Genomic DNA, 27,074 nt, shown 5'->3' with positions numbered 1-27,074 from the left:
CGGAGCGGCGGCGGCATGGCGGGCGGGCGGGCCGGGCCGGGGGCGCTGCTGGCCCTGCTGGCGCTGCGGGCGCTCGGGGCGGCGGCGCACCCGCAGTGCCTGGACTTCAGGCCGCCCTTCCGGCCGCCGCAGCCGCTGCGCTTCTGCGCGCAGTACTCGGCCTTCGGCTGCTGCACCCCCGAGCAGGACGCGGCGCTGGCCGGCCGCTTCGGAGCCCTGGCGGCGCGCGTGGACGCCGCCGAGTGGGCCGCGTGCGCCGGCTACGCGCTCGACCTTTTGTGCCAGGTGAGCCGGCGCGCGTCGGGGCCTCGGTGGCCGGGCGGGAGGGCGCCGGGGACAGCCCCCGCCGGGCGGCGATAGAGGGCGGGCGGCGGGCTTTGGAACCGCGGGCCCCGGGCGGGGTCATCCCGCGCGGGGCGGGGAGCCGGACTTTGCCATTCATTAGTTTCGTGACTTAGACATTCTCCCGGCCTCAGTTTCCCCTTGGGAAGCAAAGAGGACCAGACACCCCGATGTCATCGCTCCCTTGGAGTTCGGGGGTCCCCTCTGTTCCGGGACCTCCTGAAGTCAGCCCCTCAGTGTCCCGGCCTCCAGGAGCCCCGCCCTTATGGGGCTACCAGGATGGGAAGGCTTTGTCCCTCTCAATGCTCCCCCCCCCACTGCCCCTGGGGAGGCGGGAACAGTCTGGACCTGCGGGGAGCAGGGAGCGGGGTGATGAGCTAGACTTGGGTTTGTGGAGGAGTATGGGGGACGCTGCTCCCAGTGAGGGCCCCTCCCCTGCCCTGCGGACACCATCTCAGAGCCCCCGCCCCCTTCCTGGACCAACTAAGGGGCGCTCACACCCTGGGTGAGCCAGGGCGACGTCTCTGGCCCTTCCCGCCCCCACCGGTTTCTGCTGTACCCTCCCTGGGAGCGCCCCCACCAGGCAGAGGGGCTCTCATCCTTTCAGACCACCTGAGGGACATATCCCTTTGGTGTAACCTCTCAGTCCCATCCCCTCTGAGGGCAGAGCCCCTGCTTCTGCCCCCACAGGACTGTGCTCTGGCTGCTCCTTTTCCTCCTGCATGGGTCTGATTCTGGAGTGACTGACCAGAATCCCTGGGGAAATGGAGTCGAGGCCAGAAAGCCCTTAGGCTGGCCCTGGCCCACTGTCCAGGCAGTGAGACCTGGGTGCAAGTGTCTTGCCAGGCAGCCTAGCTGACAGCCTGCAGCCAGCCGGGGGAAGGGCAGGAGGGCAGGCTTGGAGTTAGGCTTACTGGGTTGATCTGGGTCCTGCCGCTTCCTGGCTCTGCAGCCCTGGGGAGGTCACCACGGCACATCATTGCATCATCTTTAAAATGGGGGCACTCCTAGCCGATCCTCAGAGTTGCCACACAGACTAAAGGGCACATACTCAGGGCTCAGTGGAGGATTCTGGTGGGATTTCTCTAGTGCCTCTTTGGCCTTCAGTGGCTTCTCAGCCCTAGGCAGGGACACAGTGGGGCCCAGAGGCCAATTCAGAAAAAGCCCAGAGAGACAGGGACTTGCTCAGTGGTCACACAGCTCAGGCATGGCCATGCTGGGCACTTGGCGCACACTCGGTGCCATGTGAGTGGGCCATCTGGGTCAGAAATAAGAAGGCCTGGGAGTGGATGAGGAAGGGAGCCCTGGGGAGCACCAGAGTGCAAAGCCCCTGTGCTGGGCATCTCAGGGGAGCCAGAATAGTCTGGTCAAGCATCTGTCTCACTAGCCTGGGGGCGCCTTGGAACCCGGCCCTTCCCCGCTGTGGTCACATGCTGGTTCATGTAGCTACGTCACATTTGGTAATTGAGCACTTACTACATGCTAGGCTCAGCAAGGAAATCAGGTGGGCGGGTCCTAGGAGGAGGAAGGGAAGGGTCAGTCCTTCTACCCCTCCCTGCAGGAGGCTCTCCTCTTTCCTTGAGAATCTTCCCAGCAGGGCTTGGCCTTGGGCAACCAGTGGTGGAATGGCCACTAGCCCTTTACCCCAGGCGTCTCTGAGAGTGACCTCACGTCTGGAGTGAACTTGGATGGGAGTGGAGGTTGGATCACAGTTTCTCTGGCAGGGAGGGCAGGAGAGTGCTCGGGGGAGGCCCATGATGCCTGTGAGCCAAGGCCCTGTCTGGATTCATCACCTCTTGATTTCCACCCTGGGAGGTGGCCACGGGCCTTATTTACAAAGTTCAGTCAATGACAGCACTGAAGCATTCGCATCTGCCATAGGGAGGCGGGGGCCCATGGAAACATGCTCGCTCCCACAGTCCCCTCCAGAGCCTGCCCCCCGTCAGGCCCCTGCAACTCCTTCAGGCGCCCAGAATGGCTCCTTAGCTGGAGGGTGACTGTCCCTTGTGGCCCCTTCAGACTCTTTCTGAGGGCTTCGCCCTTATCCAGCCAATGCCTGTGTCATCAAGAGGAAAAAAGGCAGCTTGGGACACATGGCCCCCAGGTTCCTAGTGTGCACACCACGACCTTCCTGGATAACTGAGCTTGCCTCTCTGTGTAACCAGAAGTCATCCAATCTGGTTTCTGATGGAAATCTATGTGGAACATCTCCTGTGGGCACATGTACTGGACCAACGTTTCCCCAGAGCCTGTTAGGACCTGGCCCTGTGCTGGGTCCTGGGCCCAGAGGCAGTTGGCAAGTCACAAGCCCAGCCTCAAAAGTCCCCTTGTTCAAGTCAGGAGACAGACACACCGATCTTATCAGAACACATAAAAGCCTTCCCAAGGGTGACTGAACACTATGGGGCATGGGGACAAAGGCTGTACTTTCCTTGGAAAAGTCAGGGAAGCCTTCCTGGAAGAGGAAACATTGAGAGTTCATCTAGTTTGAGCATTTACTGAACAACACATGCATCATCTCATTTATTCCTCCCAACAACTATGAGGTTGGAATTCCTTTCTCCTTTTACAGATGACGACGACACAGGCACAGAGAGGTTAAGGAACTTGCCCAAGGTCACACAGGGAATAGTACACTCAGTTTGCAGTACACTCTAACTCCAAAGCCCTTCCCTTAATAACTCTCTCATATTGCCTGTTTTCTTGGAGCCCCACTGTGTGCTGGATGGTCTCATAGTCTGCGGGACAGATAGACATACCAAGAGATAATCAAGTCCTAGGCAGACAGACCGGCTGAGTCATCTCTCGCCATGGGGAGGTGCCAGCACAAATGGAAAGTTCACCCCACAAGCCACAGTTACATTCTGATGATGTTGTGTCTGAGGTGCGGACAGAGAGCCGGGAGAGCATGCAATAGGGCCAGGGGTGGGAGTCCTGGGAGGGCGTGGGGGGAGTCAGAGAAGGCTTCTCAGTTAGGCCTGGAGCCATAAATAGGAGTTTGCCAGATGTGGAAATGGGAGAGGAGGAAGTATCCTCCCAAGAGAACACTGTGTGCAAGGTCTCAGCCTTCCTAAGGAACAGGTGTAGACTATAGAAATTTTGGGGACTCAGGGCGGTGAGTCACGGATGTCCCCAAGCTCACAGTGGCTGTTTCTGGGCAGCAGGCTGTTTGCTTCCGCGCTGAATGGCCCAGGCGGCTGAGCAGTGTGATACTGTACCAGTTTTTCTTGGGTTTTCTCCTGCCTCTTCCATTGATTGTCCTTGCCAGCAGTGATCACGACACTCCCCTGTCCTGTCCTGCTTTTGGATTGCTTGGGTCTGAGGACCACGTTTGCATTGTGTTTAAGTAAGAGTACACAGGCCACGAGTAAGGGCTTGCCAGGCCCAGCATTGGGTGCGTGGAGGCTCAAATTCCAGCCTGGCTGTCCCTGGAGGCCTCTGTGCTCCCTCTCTAGCTCTGGGCTGGGCTTTGACCAGTGGAGGGCACTCAGACTGGCTTCTAGAAGTCTCTTCTAGTCCTGTCATGTCTCTGGGGGCTGAGGACGGTGTCTAGCACATAGTCTGAGTCCGGTCAGTGCTTGCTAACGGAAACACTGCTCACTAATCCGGGGAGAGCGGCGGTCCAGGAGTCATGAGGGCTGGGTCTGAGCCCTGGTGTAACCACTTCTTGGCACAGGGCCTTCCTAGAGCCTCAGTTCCTCATCTATAGAATGGGAGTCTCAGTGACCTTACCTTGCAAAAATTAAGTGAGGCGTGTGTGCGTGCCGACCCTTCCTAGCCCAGCCAGAGCTGTTGGCCGGACATGTGGGAGGCTCCGGGGGGCTGTGAGGGAGATGGTACTGCGTAGCGACCTCATCAGCGAAGGGTGACACGGGAAACGTGGTCTTCGTGTCTGGGCCCGGGACAGCGGCTGACCAGAGACCAACCACACGTCGCCAAGTGGCCCTCAGCCTCACAGTAGCACTAATGTGCCAGGAGGACAAGGCCGTGGTGTGACCACAGTCGTTGAAAGGGAGGGCGTCACCCTTGGCCCAGGGCCTGAACACACACGCCAGAGGGCAGTCTGCCCCCTCCGGTCCCTGGAGGCCTCCTGCTGGAACCCAGCCTGGCCCAGCCAGCAGAGGGGGAGCGTGGTTCCAAGAAGCCATCCCCACCGTGAACCAGGACCTTCTGCTGGACAGGGTGGAGGGCAGAACACTTTATCCAGCAGCTCCCTCCTCCCAGGGCTCAAAGTTTGGCCCCAGGAGGCATGAACGCTCCGTATTCCAGATCGTGCCCATAGGGGTACTGCGTGGGGCCCCCAGTGTCTCATCAGTGGGGGACCCTCAGCAGGGGCCAGGGAGGCCGAGGGTGGCTGCGCCATCTGCCCCCAGAGCAAGAGGTCAGCTCAAGACCCCACCTGAGGTTTCTGAGCAAGGGAGGAAGAAAGGGCTGGGGCCGGCGGGGGAGGGGGGTGGACACGTGGGCAGGCGTGTAACCAGCTTGCCACGAGCCAGACTCCTCAGAGCTGGGGAGGGCGGGGCTGACCCCAGACCAAACCCTTACCCCTCCGCGCTGACTGAATGGCATTGAATGACACTGGGGGGGACTTGTGCCCTGGTCCCCCGTCTGCAGCACTCTTCCGTTCGTGGGCCTTTGTGAAGGTTGAGTAATGGAGGAAGGAGAGCCGTTCACTGTCTAGGGCAGGTCAGGTAACTTAGTGCCCAGCACACGCCCTAAGCACTCACTCTGGCCCCGCTCTGTGCTAGGCACTGTGAGGTTCTGGGACACACAGTAACCAGACTGGCAAAACACCTGCCCTCGTAGGATTTAGGCTCCAAGGAAGATAGACAGTAAACACTCAGACACATTAAGTTTTTATTATGATACCGAGTCCTGGTAAGGTTTTTTATTTGGGGTTTCTTGGGGGGGGGTGGTTTAAGCAGAGTCGGAGGCTAAGAGGTACTTGGGGTGGGGGAATGTGTGCTCTCTGAGGAGCTGTCCCTTAAGTGGGGAGTAAGTCACGCTGATATAGGGCTGGGGCATCGTATGTAAAACTGTCTCAGACCCTTTCTGGCGCCCAGTAGGGGCTCAAGGTCAGCTGCTGCCGCTAGCGGTAATAGTAATGGTTGTGGCTGCTCGTGCCGACAGAAGCAATAGGGCAAGAGGAAGAGGATAAGGGGACAGGAGGGTGAGGGTTGCAGCCAGTGAGGAGAATTCCCGTGTTGCTAGACAGTTGGCGTTGTCCCCACTTTACAGGCTGGCAGCCTGAGGCTCTAGCAGGTGGGTACCGGGCCAGCGGTCACGCAGCTGGTATGCACCTGCCCACAGCATCCCGGGGCTGGCCCTGTCCCTGCAGGAATGCTCGCCGTACGCGGCCCACCTCTACGATGCCGAGGACCCGTCCACGCCCCTGCGCACTGTGCCCGGACTCTGTGAGGACTACTGTCTGGACATGTGGCAGACGTGTCGGGGCCTGTTCCGCCACCTGTCGCCTGACCGAGAGCTCTGGGCCTTGGAGGGCAACCGGGCCAAGTTCTGCCGCTACCTGTCGCTGGACGACGTGGACTACTGCTTCCCCTACCTGCTGGTCAACGAGAACCTCAACTCCAACCTGGGCCGCGTGGTGGCCGACGCCAAGGGCTGCCTGCAGCTGTGCCTGGAGGAAGTGGCCAACGGGCTGCGCAACCCCGTGGCCATGGTGCACGCACAGGACGGCACCCACCGCTTCTTCGTGGCCGAGCAGGTGGGGCTGGTGTGGGCCTACCTGCCCAACCGCTCGCGGCTGGAGAAGCCCTTCCTGAACATCAGCCGGGCGGTGCTCACCTCGCCCTGGGAGGGCGACGAGCGGGGCTTCCTGGGCATAGCCCTCCACCCCAGCTTCCGGCACAACGGCAAGCTCTACGTCTACTACTCCGTGGGGTTCGGCTTCGACGAATGGATCCGCATCAGCGAGTTCCGGGTGTCCGCGGACGACGTGAACACCGTGGACCACGGCTCGGAGAGGTGCTTTCCCTGGAAGGGCCCCGCCGGGGCTGGGAGGGGGGCAGGGCTGGGATTGGGCTGGTGGGGGCTGGTACGCACAGGGTGGACCTGCACCGGTCTTAAACCCTCCATCACACCCGGTGAGGGGGCTGAGCCCGTGTTTTGGGCTCGGCACCCCAGAATCATGTCCAGACTTCTGGGTCAGCCACTGCGGGTGGTTTGTTGCATTCGATTCTCCTAGCGCCCGATGAGGGTAGCAGTAGGCTCCCCATTTCCCAGGTGAGGAAGGGGAGGCTTGGAGAGGTGAAATACCGGCCAGGCCACACGGCGGGAAGCCTCAGAGCTGGAATCCCGGTGTGTCTGTCTCCTGAGCTCCACCTTCCACTTCCCCTCCCCCGGGCCCTCTACCCCCCCACCCCAGCAGGTGTATTCAGCCCCCTCAACGTGAGCCCGCTCTCTGTGTATTATCTGTGCCCCCCATGAAGGGCATTTGCATCAGTCTGGGTCCAACGGGAAAATAAATCCCGTGCCAAGTAGTAGGTCAACAGGCAGGACTGGATCCTGGAAATTAGTCCCTCAGGCATTAGAAATGAAAGAGCAACCTGGGGAGGAAGTAAGGTAAGCCTGAATCTCCCGGAGGAAGCTGTCTCCACCTCTTGGGCTGGAGGGTCCAGGTGAGAAGGTGGGGTTGCTAGAGCCCAGAGCAGGAGGCAGCTGGAAACACGGTGGGTCTGGGCAGTGGAGCCAGGGAGGAAGTGGAGCTGCGGCCAAGGCTTGTCCAGCAGAGAGAGAGAGAAGGCAAGCGCGTGAGCGCGCACGCTGGGGAGAAATACCCTGGCTTCTCCCTTCCTCCCACCTTCCAGTCTCCTGCCAGAGCCTTCCATTGGCTGTCCCTAGCTGCAGGCCAGCCAGCAAAGGAGCATGGGAAATGTAGCTTGCAGGATCCGAGTCTTTGACTTAGAGAGCAGGTAGGGGCTGAACAGGACTGATCTGAGGCAAAAAGGCAAATAATGGCACATTGGACAATTAATAAAACTAAAATCTTGAAAGTATAAAAAGGAGAAGGAATCAAATAGGCTGGCTAACATGAAGGCTAATGTAGGTCTTGTCATGCAGCGTTAATTTTGACTGTGAGCATCCTGACAGCCAGAGCGAAAGGAGAAAGCATAATTCGCATTATCTGATACGAGGCTGAGCAACCCGTTCTCCAAGAGATACCAAGTTATCACATGGCTCACACCGAGAGACAAAGGGACAGAATGGATGTGCTTCATTGCTAACTTTTCAAAAAGGATTCCTGGTAAAAACAGAAGGTGGAACACACAGTATAGAGAGGAGTCTATTTCAGAGTGAGTGTTCAGTGAGGGTCCTCTGGGGACCTGTCAAGCACAGGCCTCTAACTTGACTCACACAGGGAGAGGTAGGGGCTCAGGGAGGGGCCAAGACCAAGTGGTCACCCTTGCCCAAGTCAGCTGTCAGTCCTTGTTCCCAGGGCTGGGATCCCCGTGGTGGGTGGACGTCTCACAGTCCGAGCTGTCCTTTCCAGGGAGGACTTGGTGTCTGGGGCTCTGTTTCACCCCCAAGTGATGTATATTGGCCTCGATGGAGAGATTTCCAGTCTTGGTTCCGGAGCCCTTAAGTCCTGGGTTCAAGTTACTTGACCTTCCTGTGCCTTGGTTTTTCTTCTCAGTATTAATAAGAGATTAGTTAAGTCAGTGACCTATCCTGGAAAGCCTAAGCAAAAAGGGATTTGGCTACAAAGGAACTGGGAGGATCTGGAGAAGGAAAAGGGGAAGGTCAAAGTGACCTGAAGATTAGTAATTGCAAGAACCCGGGGGATCAGAACAGAAAACGTCTTTCTGCTGCTAAGTTTGCTGCTCCTGGTACCAAGATGTCTGGGTGGAACCCAAGAGTCCCCCTTTGCGAGCCACTGTTCCCATTCCTGCAACCACCCCTTCTGGAGGCAGTGCCAGAAGCCAGCGAAGTGCGACTTCTCCTGTCTTCTTGCCTTTCCACTCTCCACTGGAACCCTAACCAGAAGCCAGCTGGCTGGCCATGCAGCAGAAGGCCACGGCCTTAAAGGAGATCCCTGAGGGCTTGAGTGTGTAACTGAGCACAACCCACCCCGTGCAGCCCACCTCCTTAGAAATTACAGTACACAACGAATGACAGGTGTGTGTAGAAAGTGCTCGTCTCATGTGGCTGGTAGGCAGGTAGTTATGATTAAGAAGAAACCTTTTGTGCCAGTGACTTGGGCACTGGGGAGGTAAAAGTGGGGAACAGTAGGAAGACCTGAGTTCTAGTCCCAGCCCTGCTACCTATGGGCTGTGTGACCTTGGACAAGTTGCTCAACCTCTCTGAGCCTCTGGTTCCTCCTTAGCACAATGGAATGAATTATCCCTGCCCAGCCTACTAGACCCTTACAAAAATCACCTGCTACAAAATATATGAAAAGTCTTTTCAAGTGCAAAATGGCATCCAAGAGAGAGGTTTTATTGGTGTGATCTTGTTTTGTGTTTTTGGCTGAGGTTGGTGTTTTTTTGTTTGATGGGTGTCGCCTGTCTTCTTTTAGGATAATCCTGGAGATCGAAGAACCAGCCTCGAACCACAATGGGGGCCAGCTGCTGTTCGGGGATGATGGGTACCTCTACATCTTTACTGGTGATGGCGGGATGGCCGGAGACCCCTTTGGGAAGTTCGGAAATGCCCAAAACAAGTATGTTCTGCTTTGGGCTGGCCAGTGGGTTGGTTTATATACTGTTCTGCAGGGGGACTTCCTTCCTCAACCATGCAGCATAGGGCAGTAAGTAGAAAGGGCTTGGGGTCCCAGCTCAGTCTGCAGCTAGCCAGTGGGGGACCCCCATCAAGTCACTTCTACTCACCGGTTGGAGAGAAGAATATAATCTCCAGGGGGAGGCTTGTCATGAGGAGTAAAGGTGATTGTGTTTGCGAGGGGCAGGCATAGAACCCACTTGTCACGGATGCCTGATAAAGGACATCAGAGAGCCTCTGGGAAGTCAGCCCAGCCCTGCTCGAATCAGAGGAAGGAAAGGGAGCCTTCCCAGACCAAATGGGGAGTGTGAGCTGGTCAGAGCAGGGCTGTATGGGAAACAGGCTCAGGCTTGCTGTTGTACTTCTGGGCTTGAGAAGATGGCCTGCTGATCTTCGATCTTCTCCTACACACACACACACACACACACACACACACACACACACACACATGCACGCTGTCAATGAGGATATCTAGGGCAGCCTCTTCCATTCTCTTCGCAAAAATGACAAAACCTTCCTTAGCCCAGAAAGTAAAAATAGCGAGGGTGATGTTGATTACAGTAATTAAAGTGTTCGCAGTCCGTGACGTGCGCTTTCATACGTGACAGTGTAAGAATCCCTGCAGCCTTCTCATGTTTGGGATGTGTTTAGCGATGTAGTGGGGAAAATAGAAATTAAGGATTTGGGGATAATTGGACGGAACTTAAAACATTATTTTGCTGCTATGAGTTTTGCCCACTTGCATCATAAAGCTGGCTGCGAGGCATGGGGGCTCAGGGTGGGATCGGAAGCTTCGTGCCCAGCGGGCTGGAGCGCGTCAGGGGGCTCCTCAGAGCAAGACATAAGAGACCACAAATGGGGGATTAACCATGGGGGATTCCTGGGTGGGAGCCCCTTCCAGGGTTAAAGAAGGCACTGCTGAGACGTCTGATGGTGAGCTGGAGGCTGAGGTGCGGACACTGGGCTGGAATGAGGGTACACAGCGGTGCACACTGCTCAGTCCTGCCGGAAAAGCAGTGGGGCAGGGCAGGAATGGGGGGGCACTAGAGTGCTCAAAGCGAAGACACGAGCCGGGTGATAAGGAGGTGCTCTAGAGACCTCTCCTCGCTCTGGGGGCCCCAGAACTCATGTTGCCTGGTGCCAGGGGAGGGGCCCAACCAGCCCAGAGCTGCCTGGGGGGAGTGGCAAGTTGTCCCCCTCGGCAGCCTGGGTGGCCTCATCTCTGAGGTGGGGGTGGTGGGTGTGGCATGTGGGATGAAGGGCTGCTGAGGCCTGTCTGACATGGGGCCGTTCTGCCCCCTCATGTCCTCGATGGTGAGAGAGAGAGCAAGGACCCCAGCCTCGCATTTCCTGCTGAGATCTGCAGCGTTTTCTCTCCCCGTGCCTGAGCCCTCCCCTGTACTTCTGCCCTTGACTTCGATTACGGCCGTTCACTCGCCAAACACTGAATGAGCCCCTTCCACATTCCGGTCACTGTCTTGAGTGTTGGAAGAAAACTGTCCATCTGAGTCTTGGGGGAGTGTTTTCACTCCCTGGGACAACCCTGTAAGAAGACAGGAGGGAAAGGGAGCACCCTCACCTGGCAGCGAGGAGACAGGCATGGGGAAGTTGGGAAGAGTGTTGTGGCCGCGAGCCTGGGTTTCTGGGGTCCTGCTGTGTGTGCCCACCTTTTACAGCCCACCCTTTACTAGCCGTGTGACAACAGGGCACGTTATGTGACCTTTCTGAGCTCAGCTGCCCCATCTCTAAGGGCATCACAGTGGTACTCACCGACCTAAAAGGTTGGTGGTGAGGATGAGATGGGACAGCAGAGGGTGAGTATGTCCAACGCTTCCCGCTGCTTGGCACATGAGAAGGTGCCCCAGAAATGCTGAATGAATCAATGAATGAATGCATGCATGCCTGAATGCCGGTACCCAGCTGGTAAGCAGCTAGGGAGGACTTGGACCAGGGTCTCTGGCCCCACAGCCTAGGCTGGCCTTGACCTGGCCCGGCACCTTCCGTAGGCTGCCCCGGGTGCCCTGGGGTGAACCCTGGCGCTGGCTGAGCCGAGCTGCGCCTTGTCCACCCCCCGACCCCCGCCCCGCAGGTCGGCGCTGCTGGGCAAGGTGCTGCGCATCGACGTGGACCGCAACGAGCGCGGCCCCCTCTACCGCATTCCGCCGGACAACCCGTTCGTGGACGACCCCTCCGCGCGGCCCGAGGTCTACGCCCTGGGCGTGCGCAACATGTGGCGCTGCTCGTTCGACCGCGGCGACCCCGCAACCGGAGCGGGCCGCGGGCGCCTCTTCTGCGGAGACGTGGGCCAGAACAAGTTCGAGGAGGTGGACCTGGTGGAGCGCGGCGGCAACTATGGCTGGCGCGCCCGCGAAGGCTTCGAGTGTTACGACCGCAAGCTCTGCGCCAACGCCTCCCTCGGTGACCGCGCCCCCGGGGGCCCACCTCCCCGGCTCTGCATCCCCCGTCCCATGGTTGTGCTCAGTGCCTCCCTTGTGCCCCCCGCGCCCCCGTGGCGCATCGAGACCGCCCCGAGCTCCTGGAGATGCTCATACCCCATGCCACGGGGTGTGCGCCAGTGCCTGCCTCCCGACCTGGTGCACCCCCTCCTGGATCTCCCCTCGCCTCTCCCCGCCTCCCCAGCGCTGCAGGGCTGCTCCTGGCTCTCCCTACTCACCCCATCCCTGCAAACCCATGCTCTCTCTTCCCCACCCTATCCAAGCCCTAAGCACCTTCCTCCTTCCTGACTCCGTGGGGCCCTCAACTCCAGCCCTCCCGGTGACCTCACCTCTTCTTGCCCCTCTAGACTCAGACCACCTACCACGCTCATTGTGGGGGAGGGGCTGCCCGGCAAGCTCATCCCAGCTTCTCCCCTCTCTGCAGATGACATCCTGCCCATTTTCGCCTACCCGCACAAACTGGGCAAGTCTGTCACCGGAGGCTATGTGTACCGGGGCTGCGAGTACCCCAACCTGAATGGCCTCTACATTTTTGGCGATTTTATGAGTGGGTAAGTGGCCCATGGGCTCCGGTGCCAAGCAGCTGCTGCCCCTGGCTTGCTGTAGAAAGCAGGGTACGGGTGCGCTGTGTGTGGTGCCCGCAGGGGGCACATGGTCGCTGCCCTCTGACTGGGACCTCCGAGCAGGAGCCAAGCAGGTGTCCTCCTCTGGGAGGAAGTCGGGAGTCTCATCTCAGGAAGCAGCCTAACCCGCCCCCTGTCTCCCGATAGTCTTCCCGAGCCTTGCAGGCTGCCTCGAGTCAGCGCCACGAAGGCTCGACTCCCAGCCACAGACGGGAGGCTTGTTGACGTGCAGCCCCCTTGGGCTTCCCCTCCCACCGGACAGTCATGGGCTCCAAGCCTGACAGCGGTGCTGGGGGGCAGGGAGGGCACAGGTGGAGGTGGGGGCAACAGGAACAGCTTCCTCAACAGACTCTGGGCCGCCTGGTTTCCCCAGAAGCCAGGATCTGCCTCTCATTTCACGGACTGACTGGGTTTCTGGGGAGAATTCCTCTAGAAGAGTCTGGAGAGGTCATTCTGCTGGGGAGGGGGGAGCTGGGGCTCCAGCCAGGGGCTGACTGTGGGGGTCCCTGGTGCCTTGTTGAGCCAGCCAGGGGCTCCAAGTAAAGATTTCTCTCCCTTCCTTCCTTCCTTCCTTTCTTTTTAAGTTCATGGGGTACCTGACTGGCTCAGACAGTAGACTATGTGACTCTTGATCTGGGCCATAAGTTCAAACCCCAGGTTGGGGGTAGAGATGACTTAAAAATAAAATCTTAAAAGAAAAAATGTATCTGAGATTGCTGCGTCGGATCCTGGCCCACTTAGTCGCTGTGTGACCTTGAGTCAGTTACGTCACCTCTCCGTGCTTCCCTGTCCTCATCTGTAAGAGGGAGATGATAACAATACTTGCTTCCTCAGGTTGGAGGACTGAGTCAGTTAAGACACATACACCACTTGGAATCTAGTTTGCGCTCAGTATCTGGTGGCTCCTAGTTATTCCTAGCTGGGGCGCCCGGCTGGCTCAGGTGGTAGAGCAGGAGACCCTTCATCGCAGGGTTGTGAGTTCAAGCCCCACACTGGGCGTGGAGCCTCCTCAAAGAAAAAGCAAAATTAAAAAAAAAAAAATTATTCCCACCCTAGCCTCTCCACATGAGGACACCTGGACAGGGTCCCCAGGAGTAAAAACAAGGAGCTATGGAAGCTCAAGGCTAGCCAGATAATTCCCATCTCTTGCAGGCTGCTGCTGTGAGATTGGTTTGTGGCCTGCACATGGCCAGCTGGGGCCGAGGGAGAAGCCTGACCTGGGCCTCTGGGTGCTGGGGCCTCTTCCCTTAGGGTCTGCCTCTCCTGCTCAGCTTTTCCATCTGGGAATGGGTCTAGATGAAGCCTCTCTTTCTCTCTCTCTCTCTCTTTTTAAAAAATTTATTCATTTGACAAAGAGCACACAAGTAGGGGGAGTGGTAAGCAGAGGGAGGAGGAGAAGCAGACTCCCTACCGAGCAGGGATCCTGATGCAGGCTTTGATCTTGGGACCACTGGGATCACAACCTGGGCCAAAGGCAGATGCTTAACTGACTGAGCCACCCAGGAGCCCTCTTTTTTTTTTTTTTTTAAGATTTTGTTTTTTTTTAAGTAATCTCTACATCCAGTATGAGGCTTGAACTCACAAGATCAAGAGACACATGTTCCATTCACTGAGCCAGCCAGGTGCCCCGAAGCCTCTCTCTGTACCTGATTCTCTTTTCCCCCTCCTGCTGTCCCCTAGGAGTGCTGAAGCCTCCTGTCCACAGAGATTCAACTAATTTTGCTAGCTTTTCCCAAGCCCTTCTGCTGGGTCCGGCTTTGTGCCACAGTCAGGGCAACAGAGCTGAAAGCACCTTGAGCCCAAGTCAGGGAGACAGACCCATGCTTGGTCCATTCCAGTCCAGCCTCAGGGAGCCTGTGCTCGGTGCTGGGGGCTCCCAGTGCAGGGGCAGTCAGGAGGGCTTCCCAGAGGAGGGTACGTCCAAGCAGGGTCTGGTGACTGACGGGAGAAGAAGGGAATTAAGGGCAAGATGGGTATACTCTGAAGATGCCCGAGCTCCACCTTGCGTGGGAGTGGAGGCTGCTCCAGAGTCTGCCCGGACTTCTGATCACCAGCCCTGGAGAATTCCTCGGCTCCTGACTGCCTCCTGTGGGTCAGCAGCTGGGGCTGAGCTGACTGGGTAGGGGACAAGCTGGTCACCTTCCCCCGCCCTTCTCTGGTGCAGAGGAGGTACCCAGGGAAGGCTGCAGGCTGGGCCGGCTTTATGAGGGCAGCGGATCCTGACCATCAGACTACAGGGGAGTGTCGAGAGCCTGCACTGTGGGTTGCGGCCCGTGCGTTTGCCAGGACCCCGTGTTCCGAAGGCCCGCACCTGGTTTCATGTTCAGCTCTCGCTGTCTTGAAATCCTTAGTACTTTTGGAACAAGGGGCCCTGCACGCTTACTTTACACCAGATCCTGCAAATGCTTTAGGGTCCTTCATGAATAACACATGAGTGGGTGGGTACATGGATGGACCGTGGGTGGGGCTCCCCTGCCAGGCGTGACCGCACAACTCCTGCTTCTTTGCAGGCGTCTGATGTCCCTCCGAGAGAACGTGGAGACAGGCCAGTGGCGGTACAGCGAGATCTGCATGGGTCGAGGCCAGACCTGTGTGTTCCCGGGCCTCATTAACAACTACTACCCTCACATCATCTCCTTTGCTGAGGATGAGGCTGGTGAGCACTCCTGAGGCCCCAAGGCCTCTCGTTCTGGGCCACATGCGTGGGACGGTTCCCCTGCCCTGTGGGTCCTCTGACCTGGGCGGAGTCTCAGGCCTTCTGGCCCGGGAGCAAGTGGGCGGACCTCTCTCAGGTGTCGGTCCTCAGCAGCCTGGGCTTCTGTCTCCTCATCTGGAAGGTGGGAGCACAGTCCCCACCCCCACTTCCAGCACACCTGCTTCTGGGCTGTGGAGTGAGGGGACCAGGAAGGGGTTTGTCATGGTGGAAATGCAGGCAGGTGGGGGAAGAGTGTGTCCCAGACCTTCACTGCCCTGGGCGCCTGATGGCCAAGAAATCTGGCCTGTAAAATTAAGCCACATGATCTTCAGAAAGTGGGTGGACACCACCTTCTTGTTAGTGGGTTCCCATTCAGGCTCTTATATTTTCGATGCAAGGAACAGGGAGGGAGGAGAGAGGATGAAGGGCCCTGGAGACTGGATCCTGCTCCAGCCCCTTTGTCCTTGGCCCCGATTGTCCCTGGACAAAAGCTGAGGGGCCCCCAGTGGGGCCTGGGGGATGCTTGGCAGGGTTGCTAGGCAACGCCCACCCAGGGGCCTTTGGAGGGGTATCCCCTGCAGGGCCCAGTGCCCAGAGCCCCCAGGCCTAAGTCTGGGAAACCTTTGTTGGATGACACCATCACAGTCTAAATTTTCAAAAGGGCAGTCCCAGCCCCCACTGCCCTCTCAAGCCCACTGGGCTTTGAAAGCCCTTTCTTTCGGTCAGTAGGGGGTTAATGTGTTTGGGAAGGAGGTGCCCCAGGGGCAGGGCCTGGAAGGTGCAGTTCCCAAGGGGCCCTCGTTCAGCCATCTGAATGACATCAAGTAACCTTAGCCAGGAGGAGCCCAGGGACAGCACATGGCCCAGGGACAGCGTGCTAGTGAGCTTGGGCAGGCAGCCCCTGGAGGGCACAGAGCCCTGGGGTCCAACACAAACAAACCTCCTCCAGCCACCGGCTCTGGCTCTCCAGTTGTTCTTCTGACACTTGCAAATTGCAAAACAAGGACCTCTGCTGGCCCGATGTCCTCCAGGGACAGTCTACACCCCAGAGAAGAGGACAGTGTGGCCTGGGTAGGGCTGGGCAGTGCTGGGTGGGGGAGGGGGAGGCTCCCTGCCTATGCATGGCATTGGGGGCCGTTATTCCCAGCAGATGCGACTGACAGGCCAAGGAATGGGCCTGGTCACTTTACCAAGGTGGGGCTGGGGGTACTGCACTGGACCTGCCGCCCGGAGGCCTCCCAGAGGAGGGCCCTAAGCTTCAGCTTGGTCAGCCAAAGGAAGGCCCTGGAGAAGGGCCTTCCAGCCCAAGGTAGCAGCCCGTGCAGGAGTCTTGGGTCGCTCCACAGGGCCGGACAGTTGGTGTGAGGGCTACATAGCCCAGGACGGGACAGTGGCTCCCAGAGGCTTCTCTCCAGAAAGAGGCCCAGAGAGGGAAGTGACAGCCCAAGACTGCACAGCAAATTCATGCCTGTGTCTCTGGGGGGCGGTCAGAGGTCCCTGAGCACTCAGCACCCTGCCCTCCCCGGCCCCCTGCTACCCCCGCAGCGTGGTCTACCCCAGTTACACAAGTCGGCCCACCAAGTGTCTTTGCCTTTCCTGAGATCCCTAGGTTTCCGGGGCCTTGACTCTCTGGCCCCACCCCCGGGCAGCCCTCCTTGACTGCACCCATCCCCACAAAGATGCTTTCCTCAGAGTTCGCAGCTCTCTGCCTGTCTTAGTCTCTCCTCGGGGACGGCCCCCGTCTTTGTGAGAACTCTTCACTGTCTTGCAGAGAAAGAGGTGTTAGCATGGCTGAGCCATCACATCACGCATGGGCTGTGTCTGGGCCCCCAGCCCCCATGCATCCTGCATGGGCAGGCTTCGGGGGCAGCAGGCCTTCCTGAGTTCCAGGAACAGCGGTTGCTGGGGAGCTGGACTGTGGACCCTCACTCGTGCCCAGAAGGGTGTGCACCGGGCATAAGGCCAGACAGGGACGAGGGTGGGGCTGGGTCTCCAGGAGGAGGCCAGAACATGGCTAGGTCCACACAGAGCGGCCGGCAGCTGGGGACACTGTTGCCTTTCTCAGCCTCTGGTTTCAGCTCTGGGCACTGAAGGGCTTCGCAGACCTCCTTGAGGTTGGGGTCCCTTTCAGAGCCTGAGGAGAGCTGGCCAGGGCGGGGCAGGAGGGCAGGGGACAGGGTCCTGGCCGGGACCATATTCTAAGCAGTGTTCTCACTCCTTGCCTGGTTTCTTGCCCAAAGGGGAGCTGTACTTCATGTCAACAGGTGTGCCGAGTGCCGCAGAGGCCCGTGGGGTTGTCTACAAGGTGATCGACCCTTCCAGGTGAGCCCTGCCCACCGCACTGCCTGGGCTCCTGCTGTCTGCCAGCACTCCTCACCTCCATTGCCCTGTTTTCCTCCCCACCACCCCCTACAGGAGGGTGTTATCCATAGTCCCATTTTTCAGAAGGGAAAACTGAGACCCAGAGTAGGGTAGTGACCGGCCAGGCCCATAGTGCTGGTGAGGGGCAGACCTGGGGCTCAAACCTGGATCTACTGCCTCAAATCTAGCTCTACTCACCATAGGGGGTGCCAAGGACGCCGCCTGGGCCAGATAATCATGGGTTTGACCTCACTTTCCGGCCTGCTGTCCGCCCGACCCCGTCATTTCTCCTCTCTGACTCCCCCCTCACCCCTCATTTCCTGGGCCACTGCACCCCTTGCTCCATCTCCCTGAGCCCCCGACTTGCCTCTGAGGCACCCTGATCTCCGCCTTCTCCACCACAAGGCTCCCCTCCCCGCTGCAGCCCCACCTCTGCCTGGGCAACCCAAGCCACCGGCTCCTGTCTAGAACACGCTGGGGCTTCCAGAACTCCTCCTTGGCCCTCCCAGTGCCCATCTCCATCTGCTCTGCTTCTATGTAGAGTCGCTAATTTGGTGCCAGGCAGTGCTCTGACTCCTTCCTCGTAAAACTCCTTGACGGCTCAGCCGCTTTGTTTACAGAGGTGAAAATCCTATAAAAGTGGGCACCCCCTCCCAGCCAGAGCCAGAGCTGGACTCGGGACGGGCAGCTGGTTCCAGAGCCCTGCTCTGACCCCATGACTGCATGAAGCTACCCCTTCAGCCTTAGGCCTCACTGCCTCAGAGGGGCCTTTCCAGCGAGGCCTTGTCCGGTGCTCCCCGTGGCTCTCACCACTCAGAACCATAATCTGTACTCTTCCCCCGGCGGGAGAGTCTCCAGGGCCAGCTCTGCCCCTCCACCCCTTCAGAGGCAGTGCTGGCCCTGGGCCTGGTCGGGAGCACAGAGCAGAGACGCAGGCATGTTTAGCCAATGAATGGGTGATTGGGTTTCTCAGTCCTTCTCAGCCCTTTGAGTTTTGCTTCTCAGCTGGGCTCCCACCGCTTCGCGCCGCGATTCAGCACCTGGGCGAGCTGCCCCACGTGGGCACATCGGCACCCACCCCCAGCACTAACCTCCCCCCCGCCCCAGGGCCCTCAAAGCATCCACTTACATCCAGCATTCAGCAGCCCCCCGACGTGGACAGTTGCCCTAACCTCTGAAACATCCTAGGTTTGGAAAAATCCTGAAACACCACCACGCTTCCAAAAAGCCGTTTTAAAAAATTAGAGGAGGTTTAGATTGATGGACAATTTGCAAAGATAGTTCAGAGTTTCCCGTGTACGCCTCCCCGATGTCCTCTGTCATTAGCATCTTGGAAGTCATGGTATGCTAGTCGCAGTTAATGGACCGATGTTGCCACATTTCTATTAATTACAGGATTTCTCTAGTTTCCCCTAGTCTCCTTTTTCTGTTCTAGGATCTTCTCCAGAATCTCACATTTCTTGGTCATAACATTTTTTTAGCTTCCTCTGGTCTGTGACAGCTTCTCAATCATTCCTTGTTGACCACATTTTTTTTTTTAACACAAATCTATTCATTATTGACATCATTATTTATCAAGAAACACATAAGGACTTCCTCCTTTCATGCCTCCTTCCCATGTCCCCCAGGTCCCCTCTGGCTTTATCTGCTAGCGCCTGTGGGACTTATGCCAAACGTGGCATTTTTCTTTGTTCGTTTTCCCTATTTTGTGTAAACATTTCCAAGTTGCAACATCACTCAAAAGCATCATCTTGAATGGCTGTGTAATTGGCTGGTGAGTCACTGGGCCACAATTACCTTACCCGCTCCTGGGACATTAAGCTTATTTCCCATTTTTGTTTTTAAAGAGTGCTTCTCTAAGGAAATATCACATATATGGAGCATGTAATTCATGCCAGATGCTGCCTTCGACCTACCCTCTCCTTTTGCCACGAGGCACCTTTCTTTCGCTGTTGACTCATTCCCCCCGTACAACTGAAGGGACCTGAGGCTTAGGGGGTTCTCCGGCTCAAGGGAGCCAGAAACAAACTAGACTCCTTCCCTCTCTTCCTCCCTCCTCTCTTTCGTGTTTCTCTTTTGGAATGCATGTCTTTCTTTGCACCCACAACATCCTGCAAAGAGGCTGCAGATGAACACCGGAACGAAGAACTGGGGAGCGGGCAGTGGGCGAGGAGGGTGTGGGCATCCCTCATTGCCCAGACAAAACCACTGTAGCATTTAGGGGTGCATCTCCTACCTTTTCCCTAACAGAGATTTTTTTTTTTTTTTAAACATTATTTCCTTACGGAACAAAACCGTGCTGGGTCTGTCTGAAGCATGTGGGTATTATCTGGGCTTCAGAGCAAAACCCAGTCTTTCTGCAGCTTTGGGAAGCCTGTGTGCCTGGCTGTGTTTCTTCAACCTCGGGGGTGGGGGGGGGAAGACCCATACCCCTCCTCAGTTTCCCTCTTTGGCCAAGCCTGTCTGGAAGCCACCTCCTGTCACATGGCCACTTCACCCCTGGGGCTTTTCCCTTGTGCTGCTGGAACCTATTGAAGTCTGGACCCACGTGGGCCAGTCCCAGAATAGTGTCGGTCCCATTCAAAGACTCACAGATCCACAGCCAAAAGCTAATTAAAATAGAATTCCTTGCCTTACTTGTGCCCCTCGGGGATGTCAAAGGAGACCCGACTCAGAGTCCTGGAGACCCGATTCAGAGACGCTCAGAGACCCGGTAACCCTTCTCAGAAGCGGGTCTCCCTCCTCTCTCTGAAGCCCCGCCCTCCAGGCCCCAGATCCCTCCGCTCTGCTGCCAGCCCTGCGGCTTTCTCCGACCCTTTATCTATAGATGACCTTACCTTTCACTCCACTGCGGCATCACCAAAATCCAGGGCCAGAGGAGCAGAGACAGAGACAGCTCCTCAAAGGCCGTGGGGTGCGTGCGGGGGCCAGGATGGGGCATGGGGGCCAGGGTGGGGTGCGGGGGTCAGGCTGCAGTCACGGTTCCGGCAGCAGCGGGGCTGGTGGTGGAAGGAAAGGGGCTGTGACTTCCCATCACGCTCCCAAGACAGCTCATGCTCTGAAGCAGAGGCGGCTCAGGAGAGGCTGAGCCACTGGCCTTCAGGCCCTTGAAAAGCAGATGCGGGCCGGACTCTAGGCAGAGCGTCATCAGGACTTCTGTCCTGGGGCCGCGCTCCCAAATCCCTGGGGCCACGCGGCAGGTGCTCCGCCGGTGGCCACCGTCCACATCCCCTTGAATGCACAGGTGTCTGGCTACCCGGGGAGAGCGGGCGTCTGAGGGACAGGCTCAGGGCAGGCTCCCAGGGTGGCACTCATGACCTCCGTGTGTTGGCAGACGGGCACCTCCCGGCAAGTGTCGGATCCAGCCTGCCCAGGTGAAGGTGAAGAGCCGCCTCATCCCGTTTGTGCCCAGAGAGAGTAAGTGCCTGCCAGCCCGGTCACAGCGGGGGAGGGGAGCTCCTGCGACCAGGACCCAGCTGCTCCCCCCCAGATACGGGTCCTTCCGGCTGGCCCTGGAGGCCCTTTCTGGGCCCCCATGCCTAGCCCTGGGAATGGCACCCATGAGATGCTCAGTTAAAGTAGGTGCAGCTCCTTGAACCCAGGCCATGGGTGAGTGGCCCGAAGGGTGCTGCAAGCCTCAGAGGGGACAAGCGTTGGGGAGGGGTGGCTGGTGCCAGGGCAGGTACACTCAGAGCCCTTGGGACAGACAGAGAGCGCGGTACATGGTGTGGGAGCGAGTCATCCTAGTTGCAGGTGCTGTAGGGGGAGGGGCACCTCCTGGGGCTGCTGGAAGGAAGCCGGTCCTGTCTGATCGGTTTGGGGAGGGAGGTGGGCGCAAACCCTCAGGACCTGCGGGCCAAGCAAGGCCACAGATGATGACCCCTGGCATCTGGGGCCAACCGAAAGGGTAGGCATGGCGACGGGTCTGCTCCCCTGGGCCCGGGCTGTGTGGGAACATAGAGCCAGGGCTGCCCGGCCATCCAGGTCCTAAGAGAAGTGGGAGATGGACCCATCCATCCATCTGTCCGTCTGTCCAGTCACTTACCCCACACATGTGCTGCCTGCCAGGGACAGACCGCTCAGCCAGACAGACAAGGTCCCTGCCTCCTTGGGTTGTTACATACAATCTCTCCATTTGTAAATTTTGGCACCTTTGGCTCAAAAGCTTAAAAATCACCCTGCAGGCCAAAGGAAACACTTCAGTGGGTCCAGTGGCCCAATAGATAGGGGACCTGTTGGTTGACTGCGGAGCAGGGGAGCAGCAAGGGGGGAGGCTGGGCACTTGGCAGCTGAGGGTAGGCGACCCTGAGAAAGGGTTGTCCCCAGCAGAGGACAGTTGGAGGAAGGAATGAGCTCAGTGTTTGAGGAAGTTAATTCTAGCTGCAGCTGGTTTCAGGCCTGGACCAGTTTTCCATTCATTCAGCAGTTTCTGGCACTTTTGATAGTCACCCCTTCTGTGCTGGATGCTGGGGCCACCAGAGAAGTCAGACTCTGTCCTGCCGGGGACAGACAGAGGAGTCAGTTACTGTCCCAGGGCTGTTACCGAAGTGTGTGCCAGCTGCCATGCGGACCCAGAACCGTGCAGGGCGGGGGTGGGGGCTCCTGCAGGCTGAGGGTTGAGGCCAGAACATAGAGAAAGGTGCGCTGGGGGTGGGGGTGGGGGATTCTGGGCAGTTGGACCAGCAAGAGCCAAAGCAGAAGGCTCCCTGGCAGCGCGCGGAGCCGGAAGTCCTTCCCTGCATGTAGAGTGGGGGCCAGGGCGCAGGGAGGGGGAGCATCTGGCCCATGTCCCTGTCTCCTGGCCCTGACCTGCTCCTTGCCTTGAATCAAGGCCCTTTCTCAGCCTTCATCTCAACTGTGGTGGGGGGTAGAGGACTTCGGACTGGTGACCCTGGCTGGGGTCCCTCCCCATAGTAAGGAACTAGTCTGGGCGTTCACCTCTCCTGGCGGAGTGTCTCAGGCAGGGTGAGGTTTATCTCCGTGGCTGACCAGGGCCGGGTGTGAATGTCGGGGTGCGGCAGGAACAAACGGGGTCTCTCCTCGGCTCCCCGTGCTCACTGTATGCAGGCCCTGTGGTGGGGTAGATGGGGGGCCCTGGACCTCACACTGGCTCTGGTCAGTGTGGGCCCCAGGCCCCAGCCAGCGAGCAGCCTTGGGAGTGTGGAGTGGAGAGTTCCAGCCTGCCCTGACCGTCCCTTGGCAGCCCAGTTCCTATCCTGCCTGTCATTAGATCCTCAGCAGATTTTCCCCATCCACTGGCCTCAGCTGCCTCAGCCCTAAACCAAAGACTGGAACCAGAAAGTGTCACTTGCCCCAGAAGCCCTCCTACACACTTCTCTTCCACTGGGTTCATGAGTTGACAGTGTGAGGGGCTGTTCCCCTATGCCTGCTTGCAGAGGAGGGACTCCCAGGAGGGCAAGACTAGGAGTGCTGGGAGATCCCAGAAGCCGACTGGCACAACTGGGCGGCTGGGGTCCCTCTGACCGCAGGCTCTTCCTCTGCACAGAGTTCATCCAGAGGGCAGAGAGCACCCCACGGCCCACAGCGCGTGCACCCACCCAGCCGCCCCGCCGCGGACGCCCCACAGCTGCCCCGCCCCCGCCCCCGCCCACCCCCCGGCCCGCACGGCCCACCCCGCGGCCTGCACGGCCCACCCAGCGGCCTGGGGGCCGGAGGGGTGGCGGGGGGCGGCGGAGGCGACCAGGCACGGCGGATCCCGCGGCCTCAAACGGCGCGGTGCGCCTGGTGCGGCCCGCGGGCCTGAGTTCCGGCCGGGGGCGTGTGGAGGTGTTTGCGGGTGGACGCTGGGGCACCGTGTGTGACGACGGCTGGGACATCAAGGCGGCTGCCGTCGTGTGCCGCCAGCTGGGCTTTGCTCACGCCCAGCGGGCCACCAAGCGCGCGGAGTTTGGCCAAGGCCACGCGCTGCCCATCCTGCTGGATGACGTGCGCTGCGCCGGCACCGAGCGCAACCTGCTGGAGTGCACGCACGCCGGCCTGGGCACGCACAACTGCAGGCACCAGGAGGACGCGGGCGTCGTGTGCAGCCACGAGGACCCTGACCTGTAGGCGAGCACCATGCATCCGGTCGCAGCCTGGCAGGGCTTCCCCGCCCTGAGTGCCCACAGCACCGCACCACTCTGCGGACACAGGCGTCCCGTCTGTAACGCTGTCCTGTGGACGCCTGTGAGGTGTGTGCAGTGCTCACGTGCTCTGTGTCCCTGCCTGTGTGTCTCCCGCAGACCAGAAGCCACAGCGTGTTGGGGTCTGTGTGGCCACGGGCCCCAGGTTTTCTTTTCTTACCTCCAAACATCTCCGGTTCGTTTAGGAATATAGTCTGGCCATGGACACTGAGTACTGAGGGCTACTACCTGTGAAGGGAAGACATGGTCCTTGGCCGTATTAACAGAGGCATAGCTGGCAGACTGAAGGAGGGGATCAGGCCTGACCTGCCCAGGGCTAGAATGGAAGGCCCTGGACCATCTGGAACATGGCCTAAGGAAGGTGACTCAAAGAGCATGGGCAGGTGGCCCAGCAGGTAGAGAGGTTCTGAGGAGAATAGGAAGGTATCCAGTGGGGCAACGGGAAGCTGTCAGCTAGATGGGTCCAGGGTGAACTGTGGGCCATGGCCATCTGAGCAAGGAACAGGCTTGCCTGGGGAGGGGTGGCTGGGGGCGGGGGTTTCTGGATGACCCCTGGGAGAAGCCTCTTGGTCATCTTGGACTTCATCGTCATGCTGGTTCCACGGGCGTGCTCTGGGGACTCCGTGGGACAGCAGCCACCCACCTGGGCACTCCAAGCACCGTGGCCCCCAGTGAGTGAGTGGAGTAGCAGTTTTCTCTAAAAGCTATGCTGAGGCCACTGAAGCCACCTTGGTCATCTCCATCCCCACACTGTGCAGTGAAATCCCAGGGGACCCTCTGATTCCTCCAGCATCTCCCACCCAGCCCCACCCCCGCAAATGTCCAAAAAGACTACTGATGCTGTCAGCCGAAGCTGTGCTAAAGACGTGACTGTTTACAAGCCCCTTCCTGCCTCCTCTTTCTGACCTGTACTGGGGGCTGGAGATGGGGGTGGAGGAGGGGGCTAGGCCTGGAGCTTCCCTCCTGCTCACAGGGGGATGTTCCTTTGCCCACCAAGGGCCTCCATCCTGCCCCCATGCATCAAGTACAGTTGGGCTAAGCCTCTGGTAGGGGAGCAGAGGGGATAAGCAGATGGTCTCTGGGCGGTGGGGACAGGGTATAGCCCATGTCAGGGTCTGTGAGGTCTCTGGGGGTGTCAGCCCAGCCCAGCCCGTCCATTATTCTGAGAGCTGAGCCAGAACCCAGGGTGGTGCCCCCAGCAGAGACAATGGTGCGGGCGAGTCTGGGGGGTCTCCTGGCTGCTCGCCAAAGCTGAGTGTGGAGTACAGGACTGCCGAAGAAAGCTCAGGGTCACCTCTCGGACCCCTCACACCTCTGCCTTGAGTGGGGTTGGTGAGGGCCTTGGGCCTTCGCTGTTTGCCTGGCCCCATGGAGCCCCGTGCGGAAACCAGAGCCGTGCCAATGAGCATGGCCTGTGTGCGGGGCACCGTTTTGAGGACAGTGTGGCATGTTTGAACTCACTGGAGCCTTTCAGCAGCCCCTTCTCCCCCTCCTTTTACAGATGGGGAAACTGAGGTGCACAGCCAGGGAAGGGGGAAGCTAGATGAGAACCCACACGGCCACACGGCCTAGCTCTCGCACCTGAGGGACCCTGACCGTTCGTTGCACTGCCTGAACCTGGGTCTGCCATGCCAGCTGTCAAGGGGGCTAGACCTAGGGGTTCCTCCGGGGCTTCTGCCCACTTTGGGCTGGGAAGCCGCTGGTGGAGACCCCTGCCTCCTCCCACTGCCCAGCAGTAGCTAATAGGCATCTTGCCCAGACACAGGGAAATTCTGAACCATGCTAGGAGCTGGGAGGGCCGAACTCCTCACTGCATCCATGGAGAAAGGAGCCCGGGGGGTGCTGAGTGTTCCAGGCCTGTCCCAGATGGGGCTGAGCCAAGGTTAGAGCCCAGCGTAGAGGGGTGGCCCTCCAGAGCAGGGTAGTGCTGTGCCCATATCCAGTGGGGTGACCCAAGCTGTTGGCTCCCCAGACCCAGAATGGTGGTGGTGGTGAGGGGGATCATACGGCATCTTCCTGGGGCTCCTCCGTGCTCTTCCCTGCCCTTCCTCCCCCTGTCCAGGCCCCTCTTCATTTCAGGGCCTGAAGGCCACGATGCCATCGGGTGTGGCCTGGGAAGTGGGACGGAAGTGACAGGAGGTATCTCCCACAGCTGCTCAACAGTGATAGCCTGAAGTCACCATCTGGGGCTCCTGGTACCTCCCCTCAAGTGGTGGAGTGCCCCAGCCCTCAGCGGGGCCCTGTGTGTCACCACTGTTTGGCAGGCAACTGGGAGCAGTCTCAGGCCCTCCACTCCTCTGGGTGGGGCGCTCCCCTGCTCCAATCCCTACCTCCTGACCCCTCAGGCTCCAAACGAGGCTTAGGCTTCAGCCTGCCTCCTGACAAGGAGGTTGACACAGGCTCACTGTCCCTTAAATAGCAACAAGGGCGGACCGCTGACGTTTGCTGCACTCTCACTACGTGCTGGGCACTGCTGCAAAAGTTGTACTCAGCACCCACTCACTTAATCGTCATATGAACCCATGCAAGCAGTGTTCTGCTCACCCTTCATTGTGCAGATGTGGAAACCGAGGCCCAGGGAAGCTTTGTTACTTGCTTAATGTCATATAGTCAATATTTGACTATATGAAAAGTAGGCAGGAGGGTCCTGGAGCCCCAGCTTTGGACTGTCACCCTGCTGCCTGAAGAGCATTGAATTCAGTGCCCCCCCTTCCCATTGGCCCCTGTCATTGGGTAGATGGGGACACAAACCCAGAGAGTGACAGAGTTGGCTTCAGACTCCTTGTCCAGTGCTCCTTTCACTCCACTGCCTACAGCTGCCAAGGGAGCATTCCCAAGTGACTCAGTCCCCAGGGACTTTGATCCAGCCTCGGAGTCCTTCATTGTCTTTGGGGATAGGGGCTGACCCTGGCGAAGTCTCCCTTTGGATCCTTGGATCAGCCTCGGCCATCACCCCCCATAATCGGGCTTCCAGTCAGCAGTTAGAGTAACCTCTCAGAACCTGGCCCAGAGAGGGGCTGCTTCTACCCAGCATCACACAGCTTAGTTCTTGAGCCCTTGGAGTCCAGTGTTGCGGGGATGTCCAGGGGTGGCCGGCACCCAGGACGGCATCTGGGGTGTCAGCCTCGGGTAGCAACACCCCAGGCTTCTGAGGGGCCTCGCTTGTTCCTTGTGTGCCTGTCTCCCCCTAGCAAGCCTGAGCTGGGCCAGGCCTTGGTGCTGTATTCAGGGGAGAAGCAGCTTTGTACCACTTGAGGGAGGGCAGCCCCTTTAGAGCCTGGCTTTGGAGAAGCCAGCTTTCGGAGTCTGCAGCCTCGCCCAGCGAACCTGCTGGGGAAATACGTCTTCTGTCAAACGTGAGCAAGAAACTCTTGCAGGACTGGTGAAAACACGAGGGGCTGGAGGCCTGTCAGAGTTTTTGACTCAGTAGATCTCAACGGGGCTGAGAATTTGCCTTGTGACACAGGATGATGCTGATGCTGTTGGCCTACAGGCCGCATTTTGAGAACCATCGTCTCTACCTGCACTGTCCGATAATATGAGCCACAGAGGTCAATTTAAACTTCCCAGTAGCCATATTGAAGAAGCAAAATGAAATAGGTGAAATTTATTTTAATCATATATTTTCTTTAACCCAGCATATTCTAAAATTACCATTTTAACAGTTAATCCACATAAAAATGTTAATGCGATTTTTAAAACTTTTTTTTATATGCAA

At 58.5% G+C, this 27,074-nt stretch overlaps 1 protein-coding gene across 1 annotated transcript; it reads left to right on the top strand.

Annotated features, from left to right (window-relative positions):
- HHIPL1 (HHIP like 1) lies at positions 1-27,074 on the top strand. Its single transcript, XM_082736669.1, has 9 exons — positions 1-285; positions 5,681-6,327; positions 8,879-9,022; positions 11,168-11,496; positions 11,959-12,085; positions 14,668-14,813; positions 17,093-17,174; positions 20,548-20,630; positions 22,720-27,074. The coding sequence occupies exons 1-9, from the start codon at positions 16-18 to the stop codon at positions 23,280-23,282; spliced, it is 2,391 nt and encodes a 796-aa protein (XP_082592795.1). The 5' UTR covers positions 1-15; the 3' UTR covers positions 23,283-27,074.

Source organism: Mustela nivalis, assembly GCF_964662115.1.
Source record: "Mustela nivalis genome assembly, chromosome: 6".
NCBI classification, from domain to species: Eukaryota; Metazoa; Chordata; class Mammalia; order Carnivora; family Mustelidae; genus Mustela; species Mustela nivalis.
The sequence above is the reverse complement of the archived record's forward strand: the minus strand, read 5'-3'. Positions and strand labels throughout refer to the sequence as shown.

Bases quoted from the DNA above. Each gene is read 5' to 3' on its own strand.
- HHIPL1 (XM_082736669.1), top strand. From the start codon at position 16: ATGGCGGGCGGGCGGGCCGGGCCGGGGGCGCTGCTGGCCCTGCTGGCG. The intron at 11,497-11,958 runs GTGACCGCGCCC...CCCTCTCTGCAG, and splicing joins CTGCGCCAACGCCTCCCTCG to ATGACATCCTGCCCATTTTC. The intron at 17,175-20,547 runs GTGAGCCCTGCC...GTGTGTTGGCAG, and splicing joins AAGGTGATCGACCCTTCCAG to ACGGGCACCTCCCGGCAAGT.